The 23,174-nt window shown below is 38.8% G+C and overlaps 2 protein-coding genes across 2 annotated transcripts in view; one reads left to right on the top strand and one right to left on the bottom strand.

Annotated features, from left to right (window-relative positions):
• Positions 1–12,336, top strand: part of LOC134677477 (uncharacterized) — a 34,312-nt gene extending 21,976 nt beyond the window's left edge. Inside the window, exons 4-10 of the mRNA XM_063535958.1 lie at positions 553–1,359; positions 2,437–2,555; positions 3,239–3,373; positions 4,155–4,269; positions 6,147–6,271; positions 7,288–7,401; positions 9,041–12,336. Coding sequence (XP_063392028.1) covers positions 553–1,359; positions 2,437–2,555; positions 3,239–3,373; positions 4,155–4,269; positions 6,147–6,271; positions 7,288–7,401; positions 9,041–9,122 — 1,497 coding nt within the window. The 3' untranslated portion in view covers positions 9,123–12,336. The remainder of the gene's footprint in view (positions 1–552; positions 1,360–2,436; positions 2,556–3,238; positions 3,374–4,154; positions 4,270–6,146; positions 6,272–7,287; positions 7,402–9,040) is intronic.
• A 55-nt stretch (positions 12,337–12,391) lies between these two features.
• Positions 12,392–14,403, bottom strand: LOC134677441 (uncharacterized). Its single transcript, XM_063535910.1, has 2 exons — positions 14,301–14,403; positions 12,392–13,331 (listed from the first exon to the last, which is right to left on the bottom strand). Exons 1-2 carry the CDS (start codon positions 14,317–14,319, stop codon positions 12,409–12,411), a joined length of 942 nt encoding a protein of 313 aa, XP_063391980.1. The 5' UTR covers positions 14,320–14,403; the 3' UTR covers positions 12,392–12,408.
• Between the last annotated feature and the right edge of the window lie 8,771 nt (positions 14,404–23,174).

Genomic DNA, 23,174 nt, shown 5'->3' with positions numbered 1-23,174 from the left:
CTCCGCTGGGTTCTCAGGAAACTGTTATTACAGTAGAAAGCCTACCCTCTTCCGATCTTTACTCGCAATCTAAGTTCTCAAGGCTTCGCAAGGCTTTTATAAATGAGCAAACGTACCGCCTAATGGCAGTTAGGTACTGTAGTTTTTACTCCCTGTCAGGTGTGGCTCACTCCGCGATTTCGTCGCTTTGCTACAGGTAGCTAAAAGTACATCCGTTCCACCCCAATTTTGGGGAAAGCCATAAGCCGCGCGTGGCGCTGTCGCCACCTAGCGGCCATATCTGTGCTGATCGTGACAGACGCGTTTTGTTAGAGAGTGTCTTCTGTACCTAGTACTATTATTTATTCTGTGCCCCCGTCTACTAGTTTTCCTCACTGTAAAACCAGACCGGGCCGTGTCCGGGCCGGAGCTTCCGGCGCTTACTTTTCTATGACATGACAGGTGATCGCGTAATGCTTTCCATAGAAAACGATGCGCCGGAAGCTCCGGCCCGGACACGGCCCGATCTAATGTGAGTCATACTCATACTTTATTCTTCTTTCATTTTTACAGGAACCAATATATTCTCAGCCAATTCTGCAGCCGAGAAAGCTACCAACAACTACAGAATCAGACCTGACCAACATTGACAACGACAGTTCAGAAGAACTAGAAAATGATATCCAATTCCCCATCCTAGAGAAGCTATCCATATTCAAAAACATAGTTGCGAATAGAGATAAGACAAAGAACCATAGTCTCCTGGCGAAACCTCAAATGCATCCAGTGCATGATATTATACAACATGCTGAACGTAAAATTGAAAAGAAGGATCGCGCAAAAATGCCAGACACAACAGAAGTTGCAGTCACAGAAAAAAACGATATACCCGACTTTAAACCTACTCTACCCGATGTTTTTATTAACAAACAAGATATCAAACTTCCAGATGGTTATGTAGCAGTTTTAAAGAAAGACGAAAATGATTTCTACGAAGAATATTACAATGACGAGAATTTATACGACGATTATATGCAAAGCAATACAATGACTAGTTACTTAATAGAAAAAGTTCAAGAGCTACACGATTGGATAGTGTCAGATCCTGACTTTGAAGTTGCTGGTAATCATTCGAAGAAAATTAAATCTGGTAATGATTTTGGACAACTTTTGAAAGCTCTGAACGAGAGTTTAATAGAAGGCAATGTAAGCATAGTGATGAATAAATTAAAGGACATATACTTTGGTGATAATTACACTAGCACGAATCATAGTAGGAAGATTATTTCGAGCAACAGTACGGATTTGCTGTCGTTTGGGATTCTGACGCTGGATGTGATGCTGCTGCATAATATTCAATTGATGGCGTGGGAGAATCAGGTAAGCATTAATACACATAGTTACATGTATATACAATTACATGTATGTAGCTTTATAACTTTAAGATTTTGTTGCGAACGTGAGACAAAATGACCTTGAAAATAATAGTCTAGTGAAATAAGTGTTATAAATAAATATAAAATTGACTACAAATAAGATAACTAAAGCTAAAATAATTAAAAATACCTATCAAAACTTTGCGCCCTTGTAGGGTGCCCATCACGCAGGCAGCGTTCCCGCGCTGGATTCCTATGGCCAATCTTTGCGCGAGAAAGCTGCCTGCGCGAGGGTCACATGTGGCCTCCCTTAGGCGTTTGCTGAGTGCCTTGTTGAGCCCCCGAGCTCCCACAAGTTTTAATGGCATTTTAAAGTGCGCAGCCTAATTTATTCCAACTTAAACCACTTAGAATACCTACTTTTCTTAATCGTTGTGGTTTCGGTATCGTCTCTGACTTGGACCAGACTCCCATTATGACTGGCATGGCAACCGGGCAGTTAGACTTAAAGGATGACTCACGCTAGACCGGGCCGAGCCCGGGCCGAGGTGTCATTTTCTATGACGGTTAATTGGTGACCACGTGGTGCTTTACATAGAAAACGAAGCGCCGGAAGCTCCGGCCCGGTCTAGCGTGGATCATCCTTAAGTCCTAGGACTGTAGCTGGTAGTTGGAATGGGAATAGGAACAAGAGTGCAAGTGGGAATTATAAAATATTTAGCACGCTCGTGGCTCAAAGTCAGCACTCGCAGCAAAATCTTACTTTGCTCTCTGGTTGCACAAATAAAGATGTCAAGTCCAGCTTTTTAATGAAAAATCATAAAGATAGTCATTTTATTATAGGGTCGTCGCGCTAGTTTTCGTCTGGCTCTAGTTTTCGTCCATTTGATAAGCCTTCATTGCGGCACAAATTTGGACTTATTGCAATCCATAATATCTAAACAATTTATCTATCTACATAAAAATATATTCCGCAAGTAGCAAATTCGAATCGAAATGTATTATTTGATAATCCGTCAAGTGGACGCAAACTGGCACAGGACGGTAAACTGACGCAATTACCCTATGATTGTTATTACAGGAAGGAGTCCGAAACAAGATGCTGAAGGACCCTGATGTGTTTGCGTTCAACGCGCTGTTCCTGGACCCCAGCAAGGTGGAATCCAAGCAGAATGAGATCTACAACACTGCCGCATTTTCGTAAGTTTAATAAATCTATTTCATAGTAAAAGCGTTTTCACGATATTCGATCGGGCGGATCCTACATCCGCGGGTTTTCATTCATACATTCGCGGGTTTTAGTTCGTTCTTCGTTCAATTCATTCAGTTGATTCGGTTCACTCAGTTCACTAATTTCACTAATTTCACTAATTTCACTCGTTTCACTCATTTCATTCAGTTCATTCATTTCATTTTTTTTACTTACAAGTTTTTAGTGTTTTTATTGTTATAAATATCAACAATTGTATAAGTCTCAATGTTTACATTGTTTTCCTTAAGCATCACCTATAATATGAATGAATGATGAATTGAATTAAATATTCTTAATGCTAATTTATTAATGATACTATAGGAGTGTAATTAAAAACAAATTAATAATAATAAATCAATGGTATCTACAACCTATCAAAAATCATACCCAGATAAGTAATTAATGTAATAACATAAGTATAAAATAATAAATATTAGCTTTTAATCTTATGACTTGAACATAAGTATCAAGATGCGTTTATTTTAAATTATGTACCTACACATGTGCCTGCACTGCACGTCCTAATTATAGTTTAATTTTAAGAAACATTTGCTGTGCCCTAACAGGGCCACATGATTATTATGCAATAAATTATGAATTAAACATACTTAAAATCTTATTTTTGTTCCAGTAAACGCCAGAATGTTCGTCAAGAGAGTGTGGACGAGTTCGACATCGGCAAGAACTTGCTGGAGAACGTTCTCGAGGTCGGCATGAGCACGGCCCGCGCCGCCATACATCTCGGCCGAGCTTACAAGAACACCAAGTAACCTTTTTTTTAATTTTTTTTATATATCCGTACCTATAAACATTATTAACGATATATAATTTATTTACATACAATATAGTACAGTGGTACTACTAAACGAAATTAATAACTATTTAAATCTAAAATATGCCCCTGAGGCATTGTACCAAGGATGCTGGCGGCATTTCCCCGTTGTATCGCAATGCTGATACGTTGTGCGAGGTAGCCGCCAGCTCTTCGGTCACCAGTTACGTCAACCAGACGCTTCGCGATTTCTGCGAACAACTTATGCGCGCTGGGACCCCATAGACCTAGAGTTTCAGCTTATTATTTATTTACTAGCTTTTGCCCGCGACTTCGTTTGCGTGGAGTTAGCAATTTGGGTAGCTTATTTTATATCCAAACGCTTTTTATAGATTCCCTATAGAAAATTCCACCCGCCTTTTCGCCCCCTTAAAGAGTGATTTCTGTGATAAGAACATCTCTATGTCCTTATTCGGGACTCAAACTATCTCCATACTAAATTTCATCTAAATCGGTTCAGCGGTTTAAGCGTGAAGAGGTAACAGACAGACAAACACACTTTCGCATTTATAATATTTATATATAATATATATATAATATATATATAATATAGTGTAGATATGTGAAGTAGGACGTAAGAGTGATTTTTCCTAATTATTGTTAATTTTACACCCCCCATCCGGCACGTATGGAGGTCCAAGGGGGAGGCCTATGTTCAGCAGTGGACGTCTTATGGTTGAGGTGATGATGATGACGATGATTGTTTTTTTGACAGATTGGTCCTCAGCCAGGTGTCGAATCGTGAAGCCCTGAACACCAACATTCAGCAGCAACTTTCCAGAGACATCGATGGCAACACGCATGCGCTAAATCATCTGAGCAGTCAACAGGTCATTATTGTTGGTCAAACCAATATTCAGTCAGTAACCCCCATTCCCACGATAGCTTTTTCAACGCGCGTTAAAAAAAGCGATTGAATCTGTCCGCCCTCGAAACTCGATTTAACGACCAAGGCTTAAAGTCGAAAATCCAACAACGCTTGATAAAAAGTGCCACCGCTGTCGTGCGAACACATACATGGCTATATTGGCTATCCATTTGTGTCATTCAAACGCTTTTTTAACGCGCGTTGAAAAAGCTGTCGTGCGAATGGGGGCTAAGAACCAGGAAAACTATACTCATCCTTTTCTTTTGGGTGCTAGTACAAGTAGTAGTGTAAGACAAAGATAGTATGATTCTATCTGTCTATGATTAAAATGAGACAGTCCTTTGACAAACTACACGTATATTTAGAAACATTAAGGCCCCATTCGCACGGCAGCTTTTTCAACGCGCGTTAAAAAAGCGTTTGAATGACACAAATGGATAGCCATGTATGTATTCACACGACTTTTTATCAAGCGTTGTTGGATTTTCGACTTTAAGCCTTGGTTGTTAAGTCGAATTTAGAGTGCGGACAGATTCAAGCGCTATTTTAACGCGCGTTGAAAAACTGTCGTGCGAATGGGGGCATAAAGGCGTGTCCAGACGGGGATGTCGTGCGGACGCAAACGCAAACTTGGCTCGCCGAATTCAACCGCCTATTATGACCGATATTACCGATAAAATGGGGTGCGGACGCAAGAATACCAATTTGTGACGCTAGTATTCGCGTTTGGGGGACATTTCTTTAATTTAGAGCGCTCAAATATCACAATAAATTTAAAATTGGTGAAACTGGTCAAATTGGCGTTTGCGTCAGCACCACCTAATTTGATCTGACAATTTAATCAGATTGGGAAAGAATTGTTCTCGTCTGGACGGGCCTTAAATCACTACATATTAGGGTCCCCTCACATCTAGCGTCTTTCGAGCGTCGGCGTCTACAACTCTATGGCCGCTGCTCGACGCAACGTCGACGCAACTGCGCAGCGACGTCATTTTCCATAGCGCTGACCAGACGCCGACGCTCGAAAGACGCTAGATGTGGGGGGGGCCTTATAAAACAAAGTTCCTCCTCGCATCTGTCTGTATGTTAAAACTCAAACACTACTGAACGGATTTTCATGCGGTTTTCACCTATCAATAAAGTGATCCTTTACGCCTTGTTCGCACGAGCGCTTTTACAACGAACGTTAAAAAAGCGTTTGAATGACACAAATGAATACATGTGTATTTATTCACACGACAGCGGTGGCGCTTTTTATCACGCGTTGTTGGATTTTCGACTTTAAGCCTTGGTCGTTAAATCGAATTTAGAGTGCGGACAGACTCAAGTGCTTTTATAACGCGCGTTGTAAAAGCGCTCGTGGGAATGAGGGGTTAGGAAAATCAAGATCTTGTGTAACCCGTGCGAAGCCGGGGCTCGCTAGTTGTATTTCGTCGGGTGACAAGCAAAAGTCACTATAGTTCGTTTTTTTTAGCATTAGATAGAACTTGAAAGAAGGTAAGCGATCTTGGCATGTCTTTTAATTGAAAAACGCTTTTTAAAAATCAATAACTATTACTTATGAAAGCAGAAGAATATAAATGATCGTATTAGATTCATAATTGTTACATATTTGCCGTAACTTATTTTTAAAATGTGTTTTTCAATTAAAAGACACATCAAGATTGTTTACCTAATTTCTAATGCTAAAAAAAACGAAGTATAAGTACTATCAAAAAATTAAAGTAACAATGCACTTTATTACACTTGGAACACGGTTTATTGTCCAATAATTTCAATGGTGTTAGTTAGTGACTTGTTTGTCACCCGAGGATTTTAAAAATTGCTTTATCTTGGCAGGCAACGCAAACGAGCGCTCAGGGCACATACACAGAGCTGGATTGCGTGTGGCTGTTGTATTGTAGAAACTTGGCGGCCACAGCCAAGCTGAACGCGCCACTTGCCACCATGGCCAGGATAAACGGGTAAGTAAGAGTTAAGCCCCCTCCAGACTATGCGCGTGAATCGCGGGCGAAGCCGCGAACGCGAGTGTGGAGTCCAGAACGCAGACCTGCGAAATCGACTCCACACTCGCGTTCGCGGCTTCGCCCACGATTCACGCGCATAGTCTGGAGGGGGCTTTACCTGCCTCATTTTATATGGGATCCTATCTCGTCACATAATAATTGATTGTCATAATGTAATGTTACGTATAAATCTCTTTTCGCATATTTTTTCTCCAGCTGAAACGGAAAGTATTATCGAAAATATTTTGCATAGGTTGTGTAGAATAGGGTAGGTTAGGTTAGGTTTGTGTTATAATTGTTCAGAAATGTTAATATTTCCAGCACAATAACAATTATGCGAAATGAGTTTTATGCGTAACATTACATTAGGACAATCAATTATTATGCGACCCAATATGGATCCATTCTATATTTTACAGTACATATGGTGCTCCATTACGACACCCTGTGCTATAATAAGCACATTACACAACGAAGTCGAAAATTTAAAGAGCCATAAGGTATTATTATAAATAATTCGCAATTCGCAACTCCCTCAGGTCGCGTTTTAAAATTCGCTACCCGTTGCGAATTTCGTACTTGTATAGTAAATAACTAGGTAATTGGTATATTGATACCTCAGATTTCTAGTCCCTTTAAGGGTTTATCGTGTTAAGATGAATAGTTTAGAAGTAATTTAAGAAAATAGACAACAAATTGCCTCCCCCCCCCGTTTATCTCCGAAACGACTGGGCCTAAAATTTTGAAAAAAATACACAAAATAGTACTTTACCTGTAGATAACAGGAAAACCTACTAGAAATATGTAGTCAAGCGTGAGTCAGATTAATTACTTAGTTTTTGATCCGACCCCTACGGGTTTTTTAAAGGCAATTCACTCGCGTTTTACATATAAATAAACATTGTTTTTTAATTGTACGGAGCCCTTGCAACGCGAGTCCGACTCGCACTTGACTCGTTTTTTATTTATTATAGGATCGCGCTCCGGATGCTGACGGGCGAGCTGCCAGCGGACAAGGCTTTGGACACGATGGTGTACGAAGCCCTCACTGGCTGGACGGAGCTACGTTGTAACGATATGTTTCCAAGGTAGGTACTGTTAAACCCAGAAAAGGCTGCAGCGATTTGGATAGCCCACGCAGTGCAAGTGTTATTTTAAACGTCAAACGTCTATGAAAATCTGTGCTATCAAAATCGCTGCAGGCTTTTCTTGGTCTAACTCTAATAACTTTATTTAAGCCCTTCGCCGACTTTAGCGGTACCCACCCCCAGTGTAAATTACATTCGATAACGTGACGTGACGTACATGTTTGCAGTACCTAAGCGTAATTTTGTAATCAGGCCGAGCGGACAGAAACGCCAATTTGGCCACTTTCACCAATTTTAAATTAATGTCAATATTTGAGCGCTCTAAATTAAAAAAAATGCCCCTTACGTGAATACTAGCGTCACAAATTGGTATTCTTGCGTCCGCATCCCATTTTATCGGCAATATCAGTTATTAGTGTAGTAAATAAAGGTAGTGGACCCCGCAGTAATTCCTCAGCCAGAAAAAACTTTACAGTATGATGAAGTATCAATAAATAAAACGTATTGTATAAATTTCCAAAGAATAATAATAATAGAATTAAAGTAAATATCTAAAGTCTTAAATCGTTAATATCTTTTTACGGAAAAATGCTCCGTCCAAATCTCTTCACGAGACATATTCATGTAACGTATTGCAACAATATATGAAATATCAAAAAAAACATCCCAGCAGAAATACCAGTATTAATAAAACATCACGTCACGCCACGTCTACGCCTCGGCTAGTCTGTGGCCATGAGTAAGCCCATTCATAATAAAAAAAAAAATTTTTTTTGGCGTGTCTTGGACCGGAAAAATGTTCAGTCTAATTTTTTTCACTGGAATGCCATTAATATTGCCGTTTTATATCTACAAAATGAAAATCTAAAAATTTTCCACTCTCAGTTTTTAATAGTTCAATAATACATACATTTGGGTACGCATTTTTTTTGGATCTTTTTACCCACTGCGCCAAATTATATTCTAATATCATATAAGAAGAAAAAAATGACAGAGCCATTTTCCGATGAAAATTAGCGTCAAAAAAAGGAATTATCATAAAAAAATATTCTCATGTTTGACAAAATTTTTAGATTTTATTCTAGTATCACATACTGATACAAATAACTTATTTTGTAAAATAATTTTGGACTGAGGAATTACTCGGTTTAATATATAATCATATTTGTGTTTTTACCTAACTTAGGAGTGTTTTTTTTTTGATATTTATATGTTAGCCTCGGCTCATACTATACAATAACCAAGCTAAATTTCATCGACTGAGAAATTAATGCATGGGTCTCCATACAACAACTTGCTTCATTTACTACACTATATAATGGGCGGTCGAATTCGGAGACAAATTGGAGTTTGAGTCTCCACGCCCAGCCGGCCTAGCCAAGGTTACAATCGCTATCGCTTCGACAACGAAAACCATTATGTCTCTCTATCACACTTCCATATTAGTGCGACAGTGACAGTTGCGTTTCGATCGCTACAGAGCGTAAGCGATCGGCATCTTGGCTACGCGGCCTGATTCGATCGGATGATTTAATCAGGTTGGCTTAAAATTATTCCCGTCTGGACTGGCCTTGAATGTAAACATAACATACATAAATCAATCATGACACTATTATAACAGTTAATTTTTGTTCAAAAGGTGCAGCAATGTAAATCCAGCAACCGTTGTATTGGACAGCATCCTGCAGCCAATGAGAAAATCGCAAGCCAACAGAGTGTAGTAATATATTAAATATATACCATAATGTGTACAAGATATATTTTATAGCAAACTTCAAAAACTAAGTGTGACGTTTCAGATAGACTGGTCGCATATACTTTTTAAGAGCCCTTCAACGTGCACACTAGCGCCACAGCTAAATAATCGTGATTATTTAAATTTAACGAAGGATATTGAAAAAAGGGGGCCGCTACGTACTGTATTGTGTATTTAAGTACCTTTTGAATACATCAAACTAGTTTTTATGTTGCTGGATTTGTCAATCTATATGCGTCCAAAGTTAAAACGGCCCTTTTTTGTTTTAAGTTCCTAGATCGACGAAACCAGCAACATAAAAACTAGTTTCATGTATTCAAAAGGTACGTAAATACACAATACAGTACGTAGCGGCCCCCTTTTTTCAATATCCTTCATTAAATTTAAATAATCACGATTATTTAGCTGTGGCGCTAGTGTGCACGTTGAAGGGCTCTTAAATTTATGTGAATAGATGGCAGCACCAATCTCTCTCGCTATAATACCTATCGTAATCCTGTAAGTAAGGGATTGGATTGGTATAGGAGGTGCAAGCACGTACTGCTCGCCCTTATACTATTTATCTTTAGGTATTAAAAGAAAAGTAAACAAAATCTACCCACAAATGGCTCCTTAAGCCAGTTGAGGGTAGATGAAAACATTACACGATCAAATAAGGTAGGTTAAAGTCAGGTCGTTTAGTGACTGATCCAGGCAGTGGCGGATTTGCCCTAAGGCACAATAGGCCCGGGCCTAGGGCGGCAAGATATATAGGGGCGGCAAATTGTGACAAAAAATTCGCTGGTGGTAACAAGAAATAACTCAAAATGTAGTCAATATTATGGGTGCCTTGAAAGGCTACAGGGCCTGGGGCCTAGGGCGGCAAAGACTGCAAATCCGCCACTGGATCCAGGCGGTTTTGTAATTGGTCGGTTAACCAATAAATGTTATAACTACCCGAAAATGTACAAAGTGTTTATTTTTATTTAAATGCCTAAAGATACAGACTTGAAATGATCAATGACGGCTAAGTTTCTAAGATGGGATATACAATAGGTACACGGTAGGTTCGAATCCAGCCATCAGCACCTGGGCGGCGTCGTCACGTTTTCTTTAATAGGTAGGGTTACTACCCTAGTTTTCATCAACTTGACACAATTTTAATATCTCGCAAGTATCAAATTAATAATGAAATATGTATATTATTTACCCGTCAAGTGGACGAAAACTAGAGCATAGACGGAATCTTGCGCTATGACTCTATACGACATCTTTTTCAGTTTACTATTTAAATTTATGAATAACAAAGAAGTACAAGCACCTATTATCTTTCTTATCTTATCTTATTGTACTGTTAGATATAAGAATCGTGCTCAAATTATATATAAGATTTATATAGTAGGTACTATTATTGGGCTATTATTTAATTAGAAAACATGGGAATACCTAGTGTTTAATTCCGCTAATATACTTTAAAAAAAACCAATGAAAAAAAAAACTTGTTGATTGTTACAAAAGCATTTACCTACAATGTGTAATATATACTTGGTCAAGCAGATCTTGTCAGTAGAAAAAGGCGGCAAATTTGAAAAATGTAGGCGCGAAGGGATATCGTCCCATAGAAAATTTGAATTTCGCGCCTTTTTTTACTGACAAGGTTTGCTTGACCAGCTATATTTATATTTATAGACTAAATATATTACGCCAAGCGCGCACCGCGATTTTAATTTTTGCGACACGATTTTAGAATCGCGCTGTAATTTATCGCAGAAAATTCAGTGCGCGCACTGCGATGAAAAAGTCGACGATTTGTTCATTCTCGACATGGATGTCGTACCAGTCACTTGTCGTGAAACAATATGCAATCGCTGTATGACTGAGTATTTATACCACAAAGGTGATCTCCTTCTATTTCTATAATTAAACGGTCAACATCTAGCGTCTCATCTTGTAACTCCATTGGAGAAGCAGGTTCCGATATGTTGACGCTTGGAGAGCGAAATGCCGACTGAGATCCCGGCTGCGATTTTATTATCGCAGTGCGCGCGGGGCCATACAGCTTCGTATGCTGCAATTCACTTTGCGTTTGCGACAATCGCGTCGCGCGCTGTCGCGGAAAAATGTAACAAATCACAATTTTAAAATCGCTGCGATTTTTTTGTCGCATATGCGCGCACCGCCATATAAACCCATACGTTACATTTCTGCGACTAAATTATCGCGCGACAAAAAATCGTGGTGCGCGCTTGGCTTTATATCTAATTTTAAGAGACGACTGTTGTAAAGAGGCTTATTTTTTAATAGTTTAAGCAAAATTTTTCTGACCGCAGACTTTTATCTTACAAGTCCCAGTGATTTAAACATGTAGGTACTTAAACTAATTACTAATTAGGCTTATTTTTAGTATTTTTACTTACGTAAGTTAAGCAACAATAAAAAAAACCGGCCAAGTGCAAGTCGGACTCGCGTTTCTAGGGTTCCATACATAAGTCCGACTCACGCTTGACTGCACATTTCTAATAGGTTTTCCTGTCATCTACAGGTAAAGAACTATTTTGTGTATTTTATTCAAAATTTTAGACCCAGTAGTTTCGTAGATAAAGGGGGGGAATGGTCGTTTTTTAGCTATTTTCTTAAATAACTTCGAACCTATGTATTTTAAAATTATAAAAAAACATGTCCATCTTTGGGTCACTTATTTACATATGTGTACCAAATTTCAACTTAATTGGTTCAGTAGTTTCCGAGAAAATAGGCTGTTACAGACGGACAGACAGACAGACGCACGAGTATGATCCTATAAGGGTTCCGTTTTTTCCTTTTTAGGTACGGAACCCTAAAAATCAGCTTCATGCGGTCAAGCCTTCAACCCGTAAGTAACGGCGGCAGGGATATTTTTTTAATCGTTATATATTAATATTTTTACTTCGGTATTCATTACATATTCCCATTTTCTATTTGTTATGATATAAGTATGTGGTCGGATTTTCTATATTTGTTAAAATTATAATTGTTGCTTTTTATGCCGTGTGATGTATTCTAGTTAGAAATAAAACAAATAAGTTAAAAATATATTGTTTCATTTAATTTAAATATATCTAATAAGTAGATGATATATCTTCTTACTTGAACGGTGAAAGGCCTGTCCAGGCGGGGACAATATTTAGCCAATCTGATTAAATCGGCCGATCAAATTAGGTGGTGCGGACTCAGAATGCCGAAAAATTGTCCTCGTCTGGACACGCCTTTATGACGATATTTGGATTTGTCTATCAACCATACATTAGACCTTGTGCGTTTTCAATAACTCCATTATTTGGTGTTGCATTAAAAATCGATTTCAAAGCAGACATTAGACTAGTCATTACGGTATTGGTATATTTAACTTTATCGAAAACGTCTAAAATATGTGCCTCGGCCCATGCTGTGTTATTGTCATTTATACCTTCTTTCAATTTTTTCAAGTTTTTCTCTATTAGATCAACGTTCGCCATTATGTAGCCTATGTTAAAAATGTTATTTGTGCCGTAAGTATTCTTAACGTTTTTCAATGAATCGATTTTATTCATAGTATCGCTTATATGTTCGTGCACATATGATAGTAGTCTTGTTCGTACAACTTTAGCTATTTCCATGTCTGAATTGAAGCTTCTTCTGCCACTTGTTTCGGTAGTATTACTAACCTCGGTAGTATTATTCGGATCGTTATTCAGCCAATCATAGTAATCATTTGCAACCTCAGTTTTATTCTCTTTTGCTATTATTGCTTCAGTAACATTTTCAACATCACTTGCTTTGTCCATTTTAACTTCAACCGGTATTGTATTGCTATTAGTTACAGCGTCTGTCGTATTTTCTATACTTCTTTTTTTTCTAGGAAATTGTGGGAAAAAATCATAAATACCATTATGAAAAACTCGCCGGGGTGACTCTTTGGGTTTGGGTTTTGGTTTTTCTAAATGTGCTACTAATTTCTCAACTGTTGCCTTCAAATCTTTTATTAATGCTGTTGTGTTTTCATTAAATGATAGTGTAACATCAGAATTATTATGATTTATCTGTATATTCTGCTTGTCTGTTCGTATTTCATTTTTTCCAGTTGTTACTAGCTCTCTGATATTTTTGACATGCGTATCATTCGAAGTTGTTGATTCGGCTTGTACTCTGATTTCTGAATTAGCGATAAGAGCCAAGTCTAAATGTCAAAAAAAAATAACAAACGGATTAGTCATGAGGTGTATGAGAAACGGAGTTTATTTTACTCGTGGCAAGAGAGTCCTTCTACGGTTCAAGTCTGCAAACATTTTGATAGCACACCTGCGTGTGCAGTGTGCTAATTAATTACACTGGCACTGCTGCCAGTGTAATTTTATTAAACGTCATAATTTCATAGAAGTTTGTCATTTAAAACGACAACATCAAAATCTTTACGGACCTATCTTGGTCTAACTCTAGGTATTTTAAAGTTATTTTTTTATGCATTGGGTTTATTTTTAGTAGGTAATTTAGATTTAGATTACTTAATTTAGTGTTTAATATCTTTAAGTAGATAGGTATCTCTATCTCTGTTATTTTCCCTACAATTAATGTGATGTATGTGATGTTAAATAAAGTTTTTCTATGTCTATGTCTATGTCTACAACTCCTACAAGTGTTTATCTTGCCCTATTAGCTTCTCTTATTTATTCTATAAATCTTATATACAAGTTCTTATTACTTTACATTTAAGTCGGTCCATGCTAGAGTCTAAAGATGTACAAACACGAACTTTAATTGTTGAGCAATTAGGGTCTACTTTACATTGGACATTCATACCGTTAGTATTGAGAACCAAATTAGCTTGAACCCTAAATGGCTCAACAGTAGGGTATTTGATTGTATTTAAAATAAATTATTTTACACTATGCATGAAATAAAGCACCAAAAGATTAATAGAGAGACGTAGATAGCAGTTACTTTTAGACAAAGTTCTATTTTAAAACTCGTATTAAAACTGTAAAGAGTAGGTAATTTGATTGTAACGTCACATGCTAGTGTTTGATATAAATGGAGTAGCAAAATAGTTTTGACAGTTCGAAAAAAGAAACTGATTTGACTAGTAGTCAAATACCCTATTAAAATCTGCCAAGAAATGGAACAGTTTAACAGAATTTAAATTACTTACATAGTAATAATATAAACATCTTGGCCGCCTTTGAGTTTCCAAATGAAACTACCTAATTTAAATTATCGAGAATTCAATAATGTTCGTGGTGGAAATCAGAAGTTTGCAATTTTCCAATTAATAATAATACAGCCGACAAAAAAATAGTTTGAGTAAAAAGAATTAAAAAAACTATTGAGAAAGTAGGCACGTGAGGCTCGCTTGATGGCAAGAAGTTACCGTAGCCTCCTGGCTGCAACTACAGGGGTGTCACATCAACGTGATTATCTAGTCCCTAGGGTAAATTTCGGCATGCAGAACCATAGTTAGAAGCATTCGCAAAAGGTAACCATTTAAGGGGCCACTGATTAACAGTCCACCGGACGGTATCGGCCTGTCAGTTAGAACAAAATTTTGACAGTTCCGAACAACTGAAAGGCCGATACCGTCCGGCGGACTGTTAATCTGTGGGCGCCTTTGCCGAGATGGAAAAATCCAAAAACGTTATCTGCCTCCCTTTCGCTCTAGCGTGTGACAGCCTACTGGCTTTTGCACCTTCTGAGGTGCGCGTCGCTTAGGTATAAATTCAAAGTCGCGCGGAGAGTTTCATAGGCCTGGTCTGGACTGTACCTATTTGTAACTACATTGTCTTTTTATACTCTTCGACTACAATGGTTGCAGATACGTGCGAAAGGTAATTTGCCTTCAGCCGTGTTTTAAAATTCGCCGCTCTTTGCGAATTTCCTCCTTTTCGCACTTGTATTGTAAAGTACTATTACGATACAAGCGCGAAAAATAGGAATGCGAACGAATGCGAATTAACTTTTCGACGTGTATTATACAACGTTTTACAGTACATATGGCTCTTTGTGCTAATTACCGCTCTAGGGCGGTAAAGTAGCATAATATGTACTGTAAAATAACTATTACTGTACTATTATGTGTCTGCTGTCGCTCCTCAACTCGGTAGGTGTTAATGTAAACCTTGTAGACATTAGTCTCGCGATATTGAGTTATTACTTATTTATGAACGGCAATGAAATGACTTATCGACATTATACAACCGTTTCACAATGATGATAACGTACTACAATTGTTTAAACATACATCTTCTTCCTCGCGGTATCCCGGCATTTTGCCACGGTTCATGGGAGCCTGGGGTCCGCTTGGCAACTAATCCCAGGAATTGACGTAGATACTACTTTTTACGAAAGCTACTGCCATCTAACCTTCCAACCCAGAGAGGAAACTAGGCCTTACTGGGATTAGTCCGGTTTCCTCACGATGTTTTCCTTCATCGAAAAGCGACTGGTAAATATAATAATCATGTACATAAATTCCGAAAACCTCATTGGTACGAGCCGGGGTTTGAACCCGCGACCTCCGGATTGCAAGTCACACGCTCTTACCCTAGGCCACCAGCGCTTCAACTGTCATTATAATACGTACAGTCGCCATCAGATATATCGGAGCGGCCAAGGTGTCCACAATATCTGAACACGCACTCTAGCGCCTTGACAATAGAGGCGTGTTCAGATATTTGTGAGCGCCTTAGCTGCTCCGATATATCTGATGGCGACTGTACGTTATAAAACTGTGTTTAAAATAAATGTTAGGTTAAAATGTCATAGGTAGATTTAACAATTTGTTATCATTACCAATTGGTTTTGATACGACCGTGACGAACGTCTTGGTGATTGGCTCGCATCTCAAGCACTACTTTCATTTCACTTCACTTCGCATGCATCAATTAGCATGCAATCTTTAATGTTGTAGAAAGGTAGAGAGGCAATAGAGAGTACTCTCTCCAGGCGGGTGTTATGTCTGAGGACCGAAGTCCGCTGAGAGTTGGTCGGAAGTTATAAATATAGCAACTGACATTTAAAACTCCGTAAACGCGATGTAGGTCTCTTACTAATTGCGTTCTAGCTCCCTAACGCCATCTGTTACATTAATATCGCACGACGTTGGCAGTGACAGCTAGAGGAGACACCACAATGTCGTATCAAAATAACGTCAAAACTGTATCAAAATGATAATTTGAATCGGGCTCCTAACCTTATATTATATGGAAGGAACGTAAAAAAAAGATTAATTATATTTCAAGTTGAGTTTATTTCATAAAGTAGTTTCATAACGATGTAAGTGGAGAGGGTACGTAGCTATTTATTCTAACCCTTACGACGGCGGCGACGGCGACTCGCTGAAAAAATATAAAATATATATTTAATGTGAACAGTATCGAAGAAACAGTAATATGTAGATTTATTTTACACTGAAATAAACGTCATATACCAAGAAAAAGTGACCAAGGCCTCCAGTGGCCCAGGCTGGAATCGAACCAGCGTCCTCTGATATACGTCTTATTTAGATAACCGAAAACAATATGTCGAGATACAACACAATGACAATAAAACAGGTATGATCAGCTACGTAAGATCGGAGGTTCAAGTAGTCGAACACTCAATTCCCCAAGGAAGCTGTATCGGCTGTTTATTATTTTTAATTTATATAAACAATCTCCCAATGATCCTGAATGACTTGTGCGTACTTTTTGCGGATGATATTTCTGTGTTAATGTCATGCAAAAATGATCAAAACCTCCAAAGTGACATTCATAATACATTGACCAAACTAACAGACTGGCTCACTGACCACAACTTAGACATAAATTTTACAAAAACAAAAATTATACAGTTCAGGCCTTATCAAAAAGACGCATTAGATATAAATATATCATTCAATGGACAAACCCTAGAGTGTGTAGACGCTTTTACCCTTCTTGGAATAGATATAGATTCTCATATTAACTGGAAATCACATCTAAATAAAATCAAAAACAAAATGTCTAGCTTTATATATGTCATTAGAGAACTAAAAAAATCTACCAACTTTCAATGCGCTTTGACTGCCTACTATGCCTATGCTTCCTCATGGCTCAATTATGGGATAATTCTTTGGGGAAACAGTACTGACATAAACGATATATTTGTCCTCCAAAAACAGTGTGTACGAATACTAGCCAATACTACATACTCCGACAATTGCAGACCTTACTTTATTAAATACAAAATTTTGACGTTGACATCAATTTATATTTTAGAAATCTGCAAGTTCGTCAGGAAATACCCGGAATTCTTCCCAAAAATTGCCGACCGTCCTCGACGTTTCGAAAGTAGATTTAAGAATAACCTGGCGCCACCCATAAGTTCTGTACTAAAGCTACATAAATCAAGCCCAAACATGATGGCAATCAAAATTTACAATAAAATCAGCGACGACCTTAAAATGCAAACATCAGACACGCTATTCAATAGGCAGTTGAAGGACTTCTTAATCAATAAATGCTATTACAATCTGAATGACTTTTTGGAAGATGAAATGTAATTATTATGTAGTTTAGTATATTTATTAGACATGACTCAATTTTGAATTATATAAATTAGTTTTAAATTAACATTATATACCTATTGATATTTTGACATAAACTGTACCTAACATTTTTTTTTTAAGCATGAATATTTAATCTTATTATTTTTATTGACATATAATTTGATAATTTCCTATTGACGTTCCTAAAAATTACATAATGTTTACAACTATTTATTAATTTAAAATGAAATTAGACATTGTTAATGGTACCTACATACATACAAACTCAATCCTTAGATTTAAGAATATTGCCGTGTCCTACCAGGGCCCATGTGAAACGACTATTACCTATGTAACACCTGTGTACTTACCATGGATGCAATAAATATATGAATGAATGAATGAATGAATATCGCGGCAGGTGCCTGTGCCTTTCGGCCACCGGGCCACAGCGGCATAGGTCAAAATTTTCCAAGTATATTGCACTTCTTATTGAAGTCTTATGGCGCCCCCTAGCAATCCCTAAGGTAGAACAGTATGGTTCGGACCTTCTAACTGATACCGAATTAGTTCTTTTAATTATCTGAAAATAGGAAAGCGAGTGAATATTTTCCGTTGATTTAAAACAATTGCGTTGACGTATCTGGGTGCGTAGCCAAGATGCCAATCGTTTATACCGAACCGAACGAAACGCATCTATCTATGTCGCACTAATATGGAAGAGTGATAGAGAGTGACTAGAGGAGCTAAAGAGCAAACGATTGACAGCTTAGCTAGGCACCCTGAACTTGTCGTAGAAAAATAGTTAAATTAGGTATTTTACTGATTTTTGCACACAACTATGTATTATATTGAGAGTGGGGCAATTTGGGTATGGGCAACGGAACCCTAGGGGTCAGAGGCTGGCCGACTTTCTGGAGAGAGATGAACTCTTCATGATGAACTCTTTCTTCCAGAAGCCGCCTCACAGGAAATGGACCTGGATGAGTCCTGACGGTTCCACGAGAAACGAGATAGACTTCATCATGACCGACAAGAAACGGATATTCAGTGATGTCTCTGTGATCAACAGGGTAAAGACCGGTAGTGATCACCGAATCGTAAGAGGCACACTGAATATCAATATTAAACTTGAAAGGTCCAGCCTGATGAAGTCTACGCTCCGACCTACTCGAGCCTATGTTCAAAACCCCGAAAGCTTTCAACTCGAGCTCTCTAACCGCTTTGCTTGCCTAGAGAACTTGGCTTCAGTGGACGAAATCAACGACGGGCTAGTGGAAACTGTCCACACAGTAGGGTCTAAGTTTTTTAGACCCCGCCGTAAAGATAGACCTCAGAAATTGACCGAGCAAACCTTAAACCTCATGGCTGAACGACGCTCGCTACAGTTGCAGTCTCCCGATGACGCGGAGTCATATAGGCAGCTCAATAGACGTATATCTAAGTCCTTGCGACATGATCTGCGTCTCTTTAATACTAACCGTATTAAAGAGACTATTGAGCGAAACCAAGGCTTCAAAGTGTTCGCAAAGGACAAGTCTATTGGGCAAAGCCAGCTGACAAAGTTGAAACGGGAAGATGGCAGCATAGCGTCGAGCAAAGCGGAGGTTTTAGGTGAGATCGAGAGGTTCTATGGACAGTTATACACTTCGATCGCAAAGCCCGTTGACAGCTTGGTAGGAGATCCAAGAGCCAAGCTGTCCCGACATTATACCGAAGATATCCCGGACATCAGTCTGTACGAGATTAGGATGGCCCTGAAGCAGCTTTAGAACAACAAGGCGCCGGGCAAAGACGGAATCACTTCAGAGCTTCTGAGAGCGGGTGGAACACCGGTACTTAAAGTCCTCCAGAAGCTCTTTAATTCCGTCTTGTCCGAGGGCATAACGCCTGAAACATGGAATAGAGGCGAGATGGTGCTGTTCTTCAAAAAAGGTGATAACAACCTATTGAAGAACTACAGACCCATCACGCTTCTGAGCCATGTCTATAAGCTGTTTTCAAGGGTCATCACGAACCGTCTCGAACACAGACTTGATGACTTCCAGCCTCCCGAACAAGCCGGTTTCCGAAAAGGCTATAGTACCATAGACCACATCCATACGCTGCGGCAAGTTATACAGAAGACCGAAGAGTATAACTTGCCATTATGCTTAGCGTTTGTGGACTATGAGAAAGCCTTCGATTCGGTGGAAACATGGGCGGTGCTTGAGTCTCTTCAGCGATGCCATATTGACTATCGGTACATCGAAGTGTTGAAGTGTTTGTATAGTAACGCCACCATGTCGGTCCGAGTACAGGAGCAGAGCACGAGGGCGATTCCATCGCGAAGAGGCGTAAGGCAGGGAGACGTTATCTCTCCGAAACTGTTTACTGCCGTAATGGAAGACGCCTTCAAGCTCCTGGAATGGGAAGGACTTGGCATCAACATCAACGGCGAATACATCACTCACCTTCGGTTTGCCGACGATATCGTAGTCATGGCAAAGTCGATGGAGGAACTCAGCATGATGCTCGATGACCTCAACCGAGTTTCACAACGGGTGGGCTTGAAAATGAACATGGACAAGACGAAACTTATGTCAAATGCCAATGTTGTGCCCATCCCAGTCTCTGTTGGGAACTCAGTACTCAAAGTTGTTGACTCGTACATCTACCTAGGACAAGTAGTCCAATTAGGTAGGTCCAACTTCGAGAAAGAGGTCAACCGCCGAATCCAACTCGGTTGGGCAGCGTTCGGGAAACTACGTAATGTCTTTTCGTCCGACATACCTCAGTGCCTCAAGACGAAAGTCTTTAATCAATGTGTGTTACCAGTGATGACTTACGGCTCCGAAACGTGGTCTTTCACTATCGGCCTCATCTCAAAACTCAAAGTCGCTCAACGAGCTATGGAGAGGGCTATGCTCGGAGTTTCTCTACGTGATCGAATCAGAAATGAGGAGATCCGTAGACGAACTAAAGTCACCGACATAGCCCACCGGATTAGCAAGCTGAAGTGGCAATGGGCAGGCCACATTGCACGCAGAGAAGATGGCCGATGGGGTCGAAAAGTGCTCGAGTGGAGACCACGGACTAGCAAGCGCAGCGTAGGACGTCCACCCACAAGATGGACAGACGATCTTGTTAAGGTCGCCGGAAGACGCTGGATACGGGTCGCTTCCAACCGGCACGTATGGAGGTCCAAGGGGGAGGCCTATGTTCAGCAGTGGACGTCTTATGGCTGAGATGATGTATTATATTAATATTATTTATTTATTTAAACTTTATTGCACAAAATATATACAACAATGCACAAATGGCGGACTTAATGCCAAATGGCATTCTCTGCCAGTCAACCATAGGATCAAACAGAGATAAATTAAAAAGATAGATAGGTTATTAGAGATAAACTATTTTATTAATACGAGTAGATAAATTAAATTTAACTCAACTTACCGGCTTCCCTGAAAAGTAAAAACAAAGCTTAAGACTGGGTATTTAATCCCCACGTATAGAGCAAGAAAAATCGTGGTAATAAAAGGACTAATATTCGGTCAAGCTCTAGACGACAAGATTTTTATTTACAAGATTTAGGAATAACTTTAGTACTATATCTATAATTTTTATTTACAATAATGATTATGCAAGGTCAAGTTATTTAGAATTTATAATATTTTATTTTAAAATTATTGTTGCGCAGCTCTAAATAGATACTTATTTATTGTGAATTAAATGGATATACGCCGTGTCCAATAATTCCGAATACAAATCTTTTTATCTTGGCTCTAAAGACATACGGATTACAGGCCATCAAATTTTTATTTTAAGTATTATTTTATCTTTATTGAGGGTGGATCTTGGATACCATGCTTAGTAAAAAACGCAAAGTACATTGCTATTCCGAAGCGACCAAGAAAAAGAGTGCAAAGATCTAACATAATACTTTCTTGGCACGCAGGTGACGAGTTTGTTTTTTTCTGACGAGAAACTATTTGTGTTAGAACAGCCTCATGATGCCCAATATTATCGATTGTGGTCTCCACGGATAGAAAACATGCCGGACAACCGAATAAAGAACTTTGACGTATCTAGTTTGCTGAATTCTACATATTTGGGTTCGTCTTTGACGTCTCGAAAAATGTGTCTAGGGTTTAAACGAATTAACACAAAAGTTATGGCCAGAAAACCAGTTTTTTAGCCTAAAATTGTTCAAGTTTGATGCCAAATATCTCGAAGACAATGAACTTTCAAGTATATTTCTTAACCCTTTGTGTCACAAGTCACAATTTGTTATTAATTACCTATACAATTTTTAGTACTAAAAGCGTGCAGTAGTGTATGTCTTGTAAATAAGGGAAAACACTTTTTAGTCTATTTTGAAGGGGATGTACCTATGTAAATAGTTGGTTGGTTTAAATGACCACCAGGACGAAAGGAGTTAAAGGTGTCGCTGTTAAAATGATAATGATAAGCTAAAAAAGAGCCATGAAAAACTTTGTCGCCCTGCCTGACACTGTTTGTATAGTCTGCAATAGACTGAAAGGCCTATGATGATGATGAAGCTAAAAAAAACATTAGAAAACTAAGGGTTTCAGATCGAAGGTCATTGGCGTGGAGCCCCTCGAGTCCTTTAATGAGCGATGGTACTTACAGCGTGACCTCCATAATGTTCTTGGTGACGGTCGCGTCTCCGTCCTTGAACTTGGCTTGGTAGTGGCCTGCGAGGTCCGCGGACATCTTGGGTATCGTGATTGTTATAGTCTTTCCTGCCTTGTCCACCTATAACAAAATAGCATATTAAAGCAGGCAGTAAAGTTATATATCTTAGACCTAATGAAAACCGAGCAGTGTTGTGAAATAACGCTTATTTTTAGGCTTCAAGACTCGAGTCCTCAAGACTCGACTATATTTGAGAATTTTATTTATTTTACGCGTATGGATGTAAGAAGTCGTCTTTGCCGCCTTTGTGGCGTTAAGCCTCGAAATGAGCGTTATTCACAACACTAAAGTTGTATCCAGACGAGACAATTTTTCGCCAATCTGATGAAATTCTCCGATCGAACAGGGCCGTGCGGACGCAAATACCAATTTGATTCCCCGATCACATCAGCAGGTGGCGACACAAAAATGCCAATTTTTATAGATGAATGCAAATTGGTGATTTGTGTACGTGTGGACGCTAGATGAGATTGACCAATTATTTTCCTGAACAAATCGACTGATTTCGTCAGTCCCGTCTGGATACCCCTTAAAACCGAGGCGAAGTTGAAGTCGACACAGACGTGTCGCTTAACTTCAAACTCGGGTAAAATCCAACTGTCAAATTTTACGATTTTGGTATTAAGAAAAGGTACCTAATAGGGTAAATATTCCTTAAAATGGTCAGAGATCTTTGTTTCGAGGAGCCGGAAAGGGGTAATTTCTTTATAGTTCGCTTTTTTAGCATTAGAAAGAACTTGAAAGAAGGTAAGCGATCTTGACAAGTCTTTTAATTGAAAAACGCTTTTAAAAAATCAGTAACTATTACTTATGAAAGCAGAA

This window comes from Cydia fagiglandana, chromosome 26, assembly GCF_963556715.1.
Source record: "Cydia fagiglandana chromosome 26, ilCydFagi1.1, whole genome shotgun sequence".
NCBI lineage: Eukaryota > Metazoa > Arthropoda > Insecta > Lepidoptera > Tortricidae > Cydia > Cydia fagiglandana.
This window is presented reverse-complemented; position numbering and strand designations above follow the sequence as displayed.